The sequence below is a fragment of the Suillus paluster genome (assembly GCF_016628075.1).
Source record: "Suillus paluster strain FC165 chromosome Unknown EDB91scaffold_46, whole genome shotgun sequence".
Classification (NCBI taxonomy): domain Eukaryota; kingdom Fungi; phylum Basidiomycota; class Agaricomycetes; order Boletales; family Suillaceae; genus Suillus; species Suillus paluster.
In genome coordinates, this window is record NW_024537606.1 from 64245 (window position 1) to 77351 (window position 13107).

The 13107-nt window shown below is 49.4% G+C and overlaps 3 protein-coding genes across 3 annotated transcripts; 1 reads left to right on the forward strand and 2 right to left on the reverse strand.

Annotated features, from left to right (window-relative positions):
- Nucleotides 1-1401: 1401 nt before the first annotated feature.
- On the reverse strand, nucleotides 1402-4118 carry EDB91DRAFT_1225438 (uncharacterized protein). Its single transcript, XM_041320970.1, has 15 exons — nucleotides 3729-4118; nucleotides 3633-3660; nucleotides 3299-3573; nucleotides 3172-3244; nucleotides 3025-3114; nucleotides 2820-2968; nucleotides 2740-2764; nucleotides 2619-2687; nucleotides 2477-2559; nucleotides 2347-2429; nucleotides 2276-2291; nucleotides 2190-2216; nucleotides 1977-2128; nucleotides 1832-1925; nucleotides 1402-1781 (listed from the first exon to the last, which is right to left on the reverse strand). Exons 1-14 carry the CDS (start codon nucleotides 3883-3885, stop codon nucleotides 1884-1886), a joined length of 1269 nt encoding a protein of 422 aa, XP_041174916.1. The 5' UTR covers nucleotides 3886-4118; the 3' UTR covers nucleotides 1402-1781; nucleotides 1832-1883.
- A 221-nt stretch (nucleotides 4119-4339) lies between these two features.
- Nucleotides 4340-7479, reverse strand: EDB91DRAFT_1296079 (atromentin synthetase; the record flags this gene model as incomplete). The annotated part of the gene is made up of 8 exons (XM_041324919.1): nucleotides 4340-4545; nucleotides 4604-5187; nucleotides 5228-5360; nucleotides 5417-5834; nucleotides 5893-6253; nucleotides 6303-6541; nucleotides 6595-6731; nucleotides 6783-7479. The coding sequence occupies 8 exons, from the start codon at nucleotides 7477-7479 to the stop codon at nucleotides 4340-4342; spliced, it is 2775 nt and encodes a 924-aa protein (XP_041174917.1).
- Nucleotides 7480-11247: 3768 nt separating this feature from the next.
- Nucleotides 11248-11796, forward strand: EDB91DRAFT_1145817 (uncharacterized protein; the record flags this gene model as incomplete). The annotated part of the gene is made up of 2 exons (XM_041319201.1): nucleotides 11248-11405; nucleotides 11674-11796. Coding segments are annotated over exons 1-2 (241 nt in total), but the record flags the coding sequence as incomplete, so codon positions are not given.
- Nucleotides 11797-13107: the final 1311 nt, after the last annotated feature.

The window sequence follows — 13107 nt, forward strand, 5'->3', positions numbered from 1 at the left end:
GAGAAGCCGAGCACATTCTTTGACACTTCGTTGCTTACATAAAGGGCATGACTTATGTAAGTGATACCCGCGGCCAATCTAAATCGTGTGCCGTAGTCCTATCAAAGTATGTCAAATTTTGTCTTTCCTTGGCAGCCATGGCCGACTGAGTACAACAATCTCGCTCAAATGAACTTATCAAGTACCGCTACTTCCCGCACACAAGTACCATTGACCCGGACGGAGCAGCCTGCGGGAGTTCATAGATCCCTGAGCTTCCCGCGATCGTCTTGCCAGCTGTACACTCGTTGGACGACTCGGAAGTTCAATGTTATCTTGGTTATGTACCATAGGTCAGTGACTCCAACCCCACCCCTGCAACGTTCTCATACTACTTCTGAACCACGGAGGCGTGCGGTCATTGTAGGCCATTGTGCGTATCAGAAGCTGGTAATACTTAGACTGTAGTCATGACCGTCTTGGCAGGAGCGTCCGTGCTCAGCCATGCTTCTGTGAATCATTTCAATTGCTAACGCCTTTTCAAAGTTCTTCCCGCCACCTTTCGTCCTCCACTCGGCATAGATGTGTGGCGAACAGGCGCTCGTCACAATCTCGAATGAACGAATGAGATCTTTGCCACGGCCTCAGGTCATGCTGCTGTGAATCATTTCAATTGTTAACGCCTTTTCAAAGTTCTTCCTGCCACCTTTCGTCCTCCACTCGGCATAGATGTGTGGCGAACAGGCGCTCGTCACAATCTCGAATAAACTTATGAGATCTTTGCCACGGCCTCAGGGATTGGAATGTCAAAATGTGAGTTAAATGGACTGAGGTTTCCGGTCGGTGCAGTCCCGATATCTATCTGTCCTTGCTACCTGCCGCCTGTGAATGTGTCGCAAATGCTCAGCGCCAATTGGCTACGAGTGACCCACGGTCTTCTTTCTCCACCTGGCAGTTCATGAATGCTCCACCAGGAAGCCGAGGAGTCAGTGTTCAGTTAATTTTAATGTTGTACTTCGAGAACTCATCGCACCATCAAGCGCGCCTTGCAGCCCCATGGTTCATCATCTTTGTCCTGCTCCAGCAAGAGAGGTAGACTGATGTGTCTTATTCAACATATGGACTAGTCTTTCGTTCATTGTCCAGTGAGCTTCAGAGTTTTGTTATTGTCTTAGGTCCAGTATTTCAAGAGTTTTATACTCTGGCAGTAGGTCCGTCTTATGAAATCCTGGATGTCATGTGCAGTATGTACGAGAATGAAGGGGTACGATTATATTGTGACACACCGGCGGTTTGCCAAGGAGTTTTTCGTTATGCAAGATCTGTTTCCAAATGTTATTGATGAATTTAGCATTTTCACTATACATTTTGACATGATAAAAATAAGAAATTTAGACGAGTGGCAAAATCCTGGGCGGAATTGTACATTTTATGCACCATTTTGACACTGTAAATGTTCGATCATTTTGATTCAAATTTCTTATTTTTATCATGTCAAAATGTATACCATCCCTTATGGTCTATTCGTGATGGACCATCATTTCGTGAGTCACGCTTTTTCGCGGTGAATTCCGTGACATAGCGTTACGCCGTGTGACAAGCCATCACGTTTCCATGCCAAAAAGTGTGACTCGCGAAATGGAGGCTCATCACGAATAGACCGCTACGTAGTAGTGAAAATGCCAAATTCATCAATAACATTTTGAAACAAATCTTGCATAGCGAAAAACTCCCAAACTGCCGGTGTGTGAACAAGGTTCCTGCCGGCACATGCAGGCGGACGTAACGGGCGTTTCAGAAACCTGGAAACAAGTCAAATGGGTTAAAAACTTAAAATTCGATTGCCTTTTACAATGTAGCTGGTTCTCACAATCAAAGATTGTCAAAAGTCAACAAGTTAGTGGTTACACTCTTAGTTTCTTATCTTCCTCGAATGTGTCCTTGACCTGCAAAACACTGTCAAAAAGAAAATTGCCTGAACGACGCGCAACACCTACTTTCTGGAGGAACACCTCGTCAGTCAGCACTCGCATGCCTACGGCCGCGAGCGCCTTCGATACCACCATGCAGGCGTCATGGGATACTTCGGAACGTGCAGCTTCCGTAAATCCTAGTGTGTGGTTCCCGCCATCTGGAACGGTCGGGATGGCTTAAGCAAAAGTCGTTAACATCGTGCTTATTCCGAGTCGTTTTGAACCTGCGCTACTTACAAAAACCAGGGTGAAGACCGGGCATCACTGACGAACAAGAACTTCGTGAGTAAAGGTTGCCTACCCCCAGTCATAGAGAGACTCACAGTATGAAATATTCCCCTTTGGATCCGAAATATCAGCTCCGTCGCACTTTCTGGATGTGCGAAACACCCACGAAATCAGTAGAAGCACTCTTGATACCCCATTCATAATCGATGGCACCATAGCGCTTCAGGACAACATCAGCAAGCTCATCGCCTGGTATAACATTCAGTACCAAGCCACTGCACTCCGTAATTTCATACCAAGTGCTTTGTTTTGCCTGATTTCGTTGGCTACTGATCCAAGCGTAACTTCAACTTTGCATCCAGATGCGAGTGCAGCTGCTCTGTGACGAATAGATAATGCCACTTGATCAACCGAACATGCCGATAGTGAAAGACTGACTCGAAGCAGGAAATAACACGCTTCCTGGTGTCTTCCATCTCTGAGGTTGTGGGAGCACGGACTAACCACCTGTACTTGTGTATAGAGCGCTCGAAGCGGGTAGTTCCTGACATAGACCTACTGCATTATAGCGTGATCCGGGATGACTGATGATTCAAGAATTGTCATCGAGTGTTTCCACGGAAAGAGTGAAAATCTTACTGTTTGGAGCCCAATCCTTTCCTTCAAAGATACCGTGCACGCGATGAGTAGGTTTAATTTGCTGACGAAGAAGGGAAACGTTATTATATGCAAGGACAGCTGCATCAAGTGCGTTCTGTCCCTCCCAGGGGCTTAACCCAGCGTGAGCACTAAAACCGTGAAGAATTGAATACCACAACTCGGTAAAGGTGTGGAAGTCACTCACGTATGACCTTGATACTCCACAGTGATACGTGACATAGCCAAGCAGCCGCTCAAACTAATGGAGTGGCGGGGACCAGGTGCGGGATGGCACCTTCAAAGCAGGTTGAGTAATCCTGGTCATCTGATATGGACTATCAGAAGAACTAACATGAGGCACACATCCATCTCATCATAAGCCCCCTTTTCATACAGCATGACCTTGCCAAACCCACCCTCCTCGGCTGCATCGAGTCATTATCCCGAAGCCGACCACACAAATCTAGACACCGACGCACCAGGTGTACCCAGCAGAACCACCTTTCCATCAATGTTGAGCGTCTCCATAGCGGCCTTGGTTGCAAGAGCTACCGCTACTCCGGAGATCCCAATAAGATTGTGTCCACAAGCGTGTCCGATTCCAGGGAGCGCATCCATCTCAGAGTTGATACCCAAAACGCGTCCTCCCTGTCCATGGGTGTAGGTAGCCACCCAGGCAGTCTCAAGATGATAGTTCTTAGTTATTGTGAAACCATGATTTTCCATGAACGCAGTGTATGCATCGTGGGCATATCTGTGACGATACTCTGAGTGTTTGCGCTTAGCTATGGCGTACGATGAGATCCGACACACTTTTCTTCGAACATCAGCTCCGGATGGTCTTTTGAAAATGCGTGAGCGTAGGAGGTGTTGATACGAAAAAAGAACACCGTTCTACGGGCAAATTACCGTGGATTTCGAGACTTAAAGCCCTCAGCTCCCCACTCACTGGTCCATCGAGCGACATCTCAATCACGTTGAGTATGTCTGGCCTATATACCTTACCCTCCTGAAGCGGGGGTCTGATCTTTGGATCATCTTCTGGTCGCCAAACTGTGTCAGACATGGTGAGAATAGAAAGATGAAGTAAATTGCAGACAAGGAAGCACGCTGATGGATTGGGCGCTTGATTGATCGGATGACCTTCCTCGGATCCGAGTCGCTGCCCTAGTACTAGTTGTATTTCTGGATCTGAATTCAGCAGTGATGATTTGAAGGAACGACTGTCTTCCTTCTTCTACAGTGGGGCAGTGAAGGATGCCTGCAGATCAACCGCAATGTTCGCGTGACGAGTCCGAGTCCAAAAATTGGTGAACACTAGTGAACCTCACAAGCACCATCATGAGGAAACGCAAAAAATCCTTGCTATTACATATGGACTTTTGTCATAAGACAATGGAAAATCTAAGTATATATATGACGACGCAATTATTCAAACATATTACAATAAGTAGACATGCACCCCAGTATAGTTGAATAGATATCCGCAAGTCACGATTACAACATCCGCCTGCAAAGTTTTACAGCCCACGAGCCTCAAGACGACCACGGAAGATCTTCTGGAACTGCGGGACGTGGTCGAAGTCCATGAGCGTGTAGTGTTGCCCAGGAACGTCAGTATATGACGGCTCGCCCCGGCTGAAGCCAGACCATGGCTTAAGCTGGTTGTTCAACCAGTCAGACTTGCTTCCCTTAAGAGGAATGGCGTAGAAAACATCAACTGCAGCTAAAGAGTGGCGCAATATGTAAGCAAGCGGTTCTGAAATGAGATATGAACGACTTACAAACTGAGCCCGATGGGTTGTAGTCCTTCCCGCACTCAATCAGAGACCCGGCGATGTCCACCCAGTGGTCAAGCTTCTCGGGCGTCAGCTGGAGCTCGACGAGACGGTCAGGAGGCGACAGCTTCCACACCACATCGAGCTGCTCCTTCCTCGTCATCGGTCTCAGAGCAGGAGTCAGATCGTTCGCGTCATGCTTCGACACGAGACCGAGGAAGTACGACAAGTTGAGCATGCCGCCCGTCCAGTCGATCTCGTGCATGCGGTCGGCGATATGAGGAGGAATGTTGATGAGACCGACGAACTTGACTTCGTCGCCCATGGCCTCGAGCCGCTTGGCGACTTCAAACGCGACGACACCGCCGTAACTGTACCCGGCGATGGCGTATGGTCCCGTCTCCTGCGTCCTCTTGACTGCTGCAGCATAGCAGGAAACCATCTCGTCCATGGATGTGAAGAAGGGGTGGCCGGGCTCGAAGCCACGAGCACGGAGAGCGTAGAACGGACGCTCATTCTGGAAGTACTTGGCGAGGTTGACGAAGATGAGAACCTTCTCCGACACCGGGGTGCACGAAGAAGATCGGCGTCTTGCTTCCGGTCAGCTGAAGGGGAACGATCGGGTCGTACTCCTCAGTCTGGCTGTCCTTGGACAGCAGCGCGTTGACGTAGTTGGCCAGGCTCGAGACGACGGGGTGCTTGAGGATTTGAATGGTTGGGATTTCAGGCAGGCCCGAAGTGTTCCTCTCCCTCGCGCTTGAGCCTGGAGATGATATGCGTGAGTCAAGATCGTTTTATGTCAAGGAATGGTGTATTTACCTGATGACATCAATAGAAGTGCCGCCGAGTTCGAAAAAGTTGTCGCTCGCTGAGACCTCGCTTTCCGGGAGGTTGAAGATGCCCTGCATATATCTTGGCAAGCGCCTTCTCCGATCTCGGTGGATGGCGTGACGAACGAAACGCCGCGTGCCTCGCTGAGAAGCTCCTCAGCGCGGGCGATGTGCTTCGCAAGACCTCCTTGCTTGAAGAGGCTGATCAGACGCGCCCGAGACAGCTTTCCGAGAGTGGTCTTCTCCATCTGGTTGACGGGGATAGGAATGACGATCTGGGGAGGCAGAGTGATCATTTTCACAGAGATATCCCGTAAGGCGCGGTGCGTGGCAAACAGTTTCGTTGAGGCATCTGGTCCGTCGAGATCGAAAGTTGGCGAGTAGAAAATGATGAATCCTTCAGTCTCCTGTCCAGGAGCGCGGTAAGGAGCAGCAGGCGAGGAACGAGTGCGTGACGCCTTCAACGGTCTGGAGGTGTGTCTCGAGCTCAGGGATACCATATGAGACACCATGGACGATGACGGTGTCCTTGATACGACCGCTGAGGCGCATGACGCCGTTCTCGACGATGCCTACATCACCGGTGCGGTACCAGCCGCCCTCGACAAAGCTCGAGGACGTGGCCTCGGCGTTGTTGTAGTAGCGTACGAAGACCATCGGTCCGCGGACCTGAAGCTCGCCACTCTCACCGTCGGGGCGCAGGGTAGCACCATCAGCGGGATCAACGATGCGCATCTCGCATCCGTTGATGGGACGTCCGAGATCAAGGAACTCGTGAGCAGGCTCGGTTGCGAGGACATCAACAGGGTCGTAAATGCATCCGGCACTGTAAACACTCGTAAGTTTAAGTTGCGATATGGTTTAATTAGCCTTACCAAGTTTCGGTCATTCCAAATCCAGCAGAGATGACGAACGACACCGCGGAGGGGTTCTCGCTGAGCTTTTTCATTGTAGCAGCAAAGGCTTGCGCGGTTTTGGAAACCACTGCTTCACCTCCGCTGTTGATGCGCTTGATTGAGGATAGGTCGAAGCATCCGTACAGGTCCGTGCGCTTCTCGAGATCACGAGTCAGTTTGGAGAGCAAGAAGTTGGGCGCGAACGCTAGTTCTATGGACTAAAAATAGAATGATGAGGGAAACATTAAAGTTTCGTTGAACGTTGTCATACCTTTTCATCGATCAGACGGAGCAGCCGAAGGGGATCGGCCAGAATGGCAGATGCATGCACGTGGAGTTGCGAAGCACCGTATAGCAGGGGGGTTATGTGCATTTCCAACGATCCCGCGACATGATCAAATCCAACCCCTGACGGTCATAATTAATTTCAAAACCAAGCTTAAATGATGTGCGCCTTACAGTTTAATACTTGAGACTCGGAAGTCAGGCCGTAGCTTTGGCCCTTGGCACGGCAAGCAGCAAGGATGGTACGGTGCGTGTGCACGACCGCCTTTGAGAATCCAGTTGACCCTGAGGTCAGGAATAGAATGGCCTCATCGTCTGGCTTGGCCTCATACGCAACCCAGTCGGCTGCCACGGTAAAGCTCTCTGCAGACGATTTTAATTCGGAGAGCAGGTGAACCTCCAGACCAGAGATCGAGCTGATCTGCTCTGCGCCAACCTCGCTGGTCAGCCAAATAGCTGATCCGAACAAGTTCTTGATATGGGCCACGTGACCCTCCTTGTGCGCCTGTTGTGCGCTAAGTGCCGGCTGCAAGCAGGGCACATACCCAGCCAACAGGCATGCCCACACTGCAGCCATATTGTCTTCGTGCTCGGTCAGGTACACTACAATAACTGACCCTGTGGGCTTTCCCCACTCGAGCATCGCACGTGCAAGGTTGCGAACATTTTGGTTGAACGCGCTGAAAGTCTTTGTCTGTATGGAGGAGTCATGTGCCGAGGAGGTTATGAAACCAAGCTCGTGCAAGGGATACTGGTCGACAGCTTGAGCGATGACGTCGTGGAGAGTATTGGCTTGTGGAGAGACAACAACTGTCTTAAGGGTGCTAACGAATACAGTGGTGGTAGTGGGGGCGACTGCGACGGGTGCCATTGCGAGATGTCGAACTTCTAAAACGGTATGAAAGTTGGAAAAGGAGTCTAGGATGTTGAGTGCGGACCTCCTTGGACGTCCGAGCTTATATACCTCGAAGCCAGAAAGCAGACAGAACCTGGTACTAGCTGGTGGCAGTGATAGGCGCCCATATGTGTTGCAGCTTACACTGCTTTCTCGTAAATGTGCAAAGCGCGACTCATGGCGTGAAACTCACCTAGAATACGTTAGCACGGGGGCTATTCCTTAGAGCTCGCACTGGTAAAGTCCACACTGGCGCACTAGTCCGGTCACCATCGTGACTCTAAGTAGGCGTTCGACGAAATCAAGCAGTCGGCTCTTAGTAACGCGCGATTCATTAATTTGTCATATCAGGCATTCCAAATGCTGATTGGAATTCTTCATCCCATGAGTCCAGGGTCGCTGTGCTAGCCATGCGGCGCGAGCCTTCTGATCTACTAGGCTTGAATCAAATTAGCTTAGCGTTATCATGAAGTTACTCCGCGAGGCCCACTCTACCTTCCATGGGGCCAATGTACCAGAACTAAACCAATGCCCGAAATGGCATTATCAGGGACCTCAAAATAGTAAGACTTTCTGCTGTCGCCTGGCTGAAGTTTGACGATTTGATGCATGAAATTATGGAGTGACTGATCGGATCAAACCACCATCGGTTTTACGCGCAAGATAAGGCGCATGAGGATTGACGATGATGACAGCATATAGGGGTCCACGGCCGCTTTCGTGGGTGGCAAGGAAGATCTGGATCCGCCAGACCACGCCTGCATACAGTCTGAGTAAAGCGCTGTGGGGACTGGCGTTTGGAGAATTGGATAGCGACTCGAAGGACAGAGCGGAGGGGACACACCCTCTGATCGTGCCAAGGCCAAAACTCGAGTTGTGGGATGGGGGAAACACGCAGAATATGAGACCATACATACGAAGAATATGATACCACCAGGGTCAAGTTCTGTTGAGAACTCCCACACGACACGAGGCGGGACCAGATTTGTTAGAGACTGGCGGCGTGTCGGTAGAGATGCGGAATACGAGGGCATTAGGAATCGAGTACGAGGTGCAGTACGATAGGAAGAACTTCAGTTCCAGTCGATGGGAATCATTTGCAGTAATCACTGAAACGGCTGTCGGTCAGCGGGCAAAGCTTTGTTTACAACAACTATCCGAGTCCCGTGAATGGTCCAAGTAGCGCCTTCGACTCGAGCTCTCTGAACGTCCGCTCTCTGAATTGTGAACGCTATCGCCGTGAGCAGTTTACTACGCAACGCAACGACCGCCCACGATCATCAATCCGCGAACTCGTCGGCAGCACGTGCAAGCTACAACTTGGAAATGTGCGCAAGGAATATTCCAGAGTCCAGACCGACTGCCACCAAGGACGACCTCTGGAGGCTCCGACCTGAGAGCGGGGTTTCAAATTATGTCAAAATCGATAATAATAAAAAAGTCAAACAAAAGTTGCCGAAGCGATTGGTAATACGAAGCCTTCCCTGCGTGTCTGCTTTCCTGGTGCTGGCAAGAGCTTCGCGGGGGTGGCACTCAAACTCACATTTGACGGGCCAAATGATAGTAAGGTAGGTAGGTTTGAACCTGTGCCTGCGGATGTGTTTGAATGATTGCTGGTAAGTAAGAAAGCTCGAGGCACTTCATGCTTCGTCGGTTACATAAAATGACACTAAGGGCTGCCACGAGCGCGTTGGCCGCAATTACTCCCTCTATCTAGAGGTCACTTCCTACCGGGCGAGATCTTCCACAATATCAGGTAAGACTCATTTCCCAAGGTGACTGCATGGACGAGTCAATCGATCTACTCCGAAATGCCCTCTGCAAAATAGCACGACACAAAATTCATGTGGAGATGTGCGACGGCTGGTAAGCTGGATCACATCTCAAACACGAGGTATAATTATTCCCAATGACGCCTGGTTTCGCACCGGGCGCGGAATGCTGTGCGGGTGGGCGTTCCGCAAGGCCAAGTATTAGAAAGACCTGATGAACAACGCCGGTGGTACGGCCAGCAATGTTCGATTTCTATCAATGGCGCTGCTGAATTTCCTGCAATCACATTTGATAGTGGGTACGCTCCTCCGGATACATTTCGATATCGTGCACCATGCTCAATAGTGGGGGCCTTCTAGAAAGAATTATCCTGCATCGTTGTTTGTACGGTCGCCGATCTAGAGAGTGATGCATGGCGGGAAGTGCATGAATCATTTGAGTTTGAGATGACTCGCGTGAGTGTGCACTGGTTCGATTCATGTAAGTATGTGTCGGTGCATGTGCTACGATACACTAGAGCGTCCTAAGGACCCTACCAGACTATTGATGAAAGAGGCAACAAGCAGTACCTGGTGAGCATGCTACATCCATGATAGCCGGAGTGTAGTATTGATACGCTTGCTAGGACCGGGGTAACAAGATAGCAAGATAACGATCGATCTGCGCTCAAACTCCATGGAGAGTGCTAAGTATTTATTTATTTATTTCACTGCTTTGGAATCTCCAACCGCAGATCTTTCAGTTCGCGCACCAGGAGATTAATGTCTTTTTTCGTGTCTCGGAAGGACTGAACACGTCAATTATGGCAGATCACGGTCCCAGCCGCTCGAGGACCTTGTGCTCGTCAGATGCCTTCCGGACTCTCTTGGTCATGGTAGATCTGCGGCGTGCGCGCAAACACTACGGGCACTACTGGCAGTTTCATTTTCGAAACCTGACGTACACGTCTGCGTTCGCACCTTTGGGACTCGGGAGTCTTTATTCGATGGGATGGAGTCTAACCAAAGCCAACAGACTTGGTCATAGTTACATCTAGGAACTGCCTCCGGTTATCTGCAATTCCCGTGGGCCGTGAAGGTTTTTCATCGAAAAGCAGTCATCCTTCTCCGACTTGTGTGTAAAATTGCCGGTTACTTGGGTCGCCCGCTGTTTCGGAGCTGCTGTGTATCCGAATTTTACCTGACAACTTCCATTGATTGTGGTATGCAGCCCATCAGAACATAGTTGGCTGTCAGCGACCTATCTCGAACTATTCGCTCATCGAAGCAGTTTACTTTCCATGGTGCTCAATGTTGACATTGATAACCTGCTGGTGTTTTCCCCTCTTCTTCACTGCCAATGGCGTGGTACACATTTTGCCAGTCGTGCTCCTCATGCTCCGTCAACTTCATTTCCTTCATACCTCGCCAATTCATGCTCAAACACGCAACTTCTGCGGAATATCTACGACATTTCGTACTTCACTGATCGCGGTGTGCCAATCGACAACCCCCCTGCACAGCGTAACCTTGGAGGCTGCTCGTGCATACTCCTAGTACATGTATTTCCGCCCTGTCTTTGCTGCGGCATAAGTAACAGCATGCTAGCGAGGTCCCTCATGGGTCATTTGTTAAACTCCCGGTGCAACAACCTTGCGTGTTTCGTTTAGAACCTTCAACCCTGGCAGAAGTGCGGAGGCAACCGTGAAAGTGTGAGTCTATATATTGTAGACACCACCCTTGTCTGGTTCCTTTGTCCCCGCACTCGCATACTCGACCTTTTTAACATCTGATTTATTATAGGGTTATGTAGATAGAGTACATACAGTTTGCTAGTTATGTATAATATTTGTTCATACATCGGAATGATTACAGCTCTTTGCATAAAGGATGGCACTGGCGTGAAATTTTCGTTCAATTAGGAAATGTTAGACTTAGTGAAATTTTGCTCGTGTACGCTCATACTCATACTACCCTTACATTATCATCTTCGCAACATGGGATTTCGCAAGATCAGTCGTGATGTGAAACTTGCGGCAATCCGACTCCATGAACGGAACCTTCTAAGTCTTCGTGATATCCTAGATTGCTGCGGATTTTCCAGACGCACTTGGTTTCGGATTTTGAAGCTCTGGCACGAAACCGGCGATGTCGTGGACCGTCAGCCTAACACAGCAATGCGTAGTCGTCTGCGTGCTCTCGATCGTGAAGATATCGATTGCCTGCTTCGCCTTGTAAGGCAGAATGCCATAGGTCCATGTAGTAGGGATCATTAGTCACAGCTTTTAGTTCCACGCTTTCGCTTTTTGGACATGGTCGGAGGTGGTGTAAGGATCTCCATGGGCTGGGACTGTTCAAGCTCGTCATCTTCGCCGTCGTCATCAGAGTCAGGTTCCTCTTCCTCCGAAAGTTCTTTCATTCGAATATCGTCCTCATCGGACCCATTGGAATCAAGGTCACTGTCATGCTCTAGCAGGCTCTTGTGTTTTTTTGGAGGCAGGAATAGCTATAAACGGCATGATGATAATGAATTACAGGGGATGTGAGTGTACAATGAGCAAAATTTCACTAAGTCTAACATTTCCTAATTGAACGAAAATTTCACGCCGGTGCCATCTTTTATGCAAAGAGCTGTAAATAAAGATTGGTTCGCGACCTGTGCCTGCTGCTGTTGAAGGATAATGGGACGTAGAGCTGCGGAAGCCGACCTGCCGACCTCAATCCTAGCATCCCTAACGACGACCGTGAGTTTTGCATTCTTTCAGCCAGGTACTGTAACGGTGGTCGACTGACACCTCAGTTCGTTGAGGTACACCTGCTTAGAAGGACGCATTGACCCCGATGGTTATCTACTTGCCTTTTTCCATACGCTTGTCACCGTCCTTGTGTACGAGGAGATTGACGCTGGAACCAGGGTAGTTGCTGACATCCGTACTGAGAACGATCAAGGGTTGCACAGCGCGCACTTGGGTTCCCGAGATAACTAACGTCACGATCTGATTCTTGATAGATGCTTGCCTATGCTTGCTCCGTGGTAAACCGCGAATTCTCTTTGATACTTTTGGAGTACAACGAAGGGCTCTTTTCATCGTACTTGTTGTAGTGACCAGATGATTGCCGGTCACATGATGGGGTTGTTGGTCGTGAATATGATCCCCAGATGAAACTTGGATCGAGCGGACCTCACGGAATCGACAGCAATGCTTGACCAGACTTCTCTGCGGTAGAGTTAAAGACCATAGTATTCACTAAGCGAATGATGAATCAGTTTCTCGCTTGGGTTGGTGAGATGGCGAGACCTACCAGTGTTTGAAGACATTTCGCATGTGTAAGGCACAGAAATGCCAAAATGATTAAAATGATCGTTGTAAGTTCTGTCTTGTAGAGTTGTATATACACTATCCTGGGATGCCAATTTTGTTCGTTTGTACTGGCAAGGTCCTCATCTACATCTGATCAGTTTGAGAGTGTTTGAACCGTTCGGAACGATTCAGGACCAAAGGGGAAACAGTTTGAGGCACAACCATACTTCGGTTCGGTCAGGTCTGCGGGCATCACACTGAGAGTGGACCGAATTGACCAGAATCAGAATGCCGTGATATGACATTGGACAGTCCGATCCACCAATTGGATACGTGCTAAACGAGCCTGAGACCATCACGCCGATTCTTGGAAGCAAGGATATTCGAAAATCTGATATTCATAAAAGATTTCGAGTCGTCGCTACAACGGTTCGGGCCCCGAGGGAATCCTAAGGAATCCAGCGGCCAGTGCCTTGCCAAGAAGTCATGTCATCGTCCCGTGCGCTCCGTGCCAGAAGTCAGATGTTTTTAAAGTCTATATGGCCACTGGC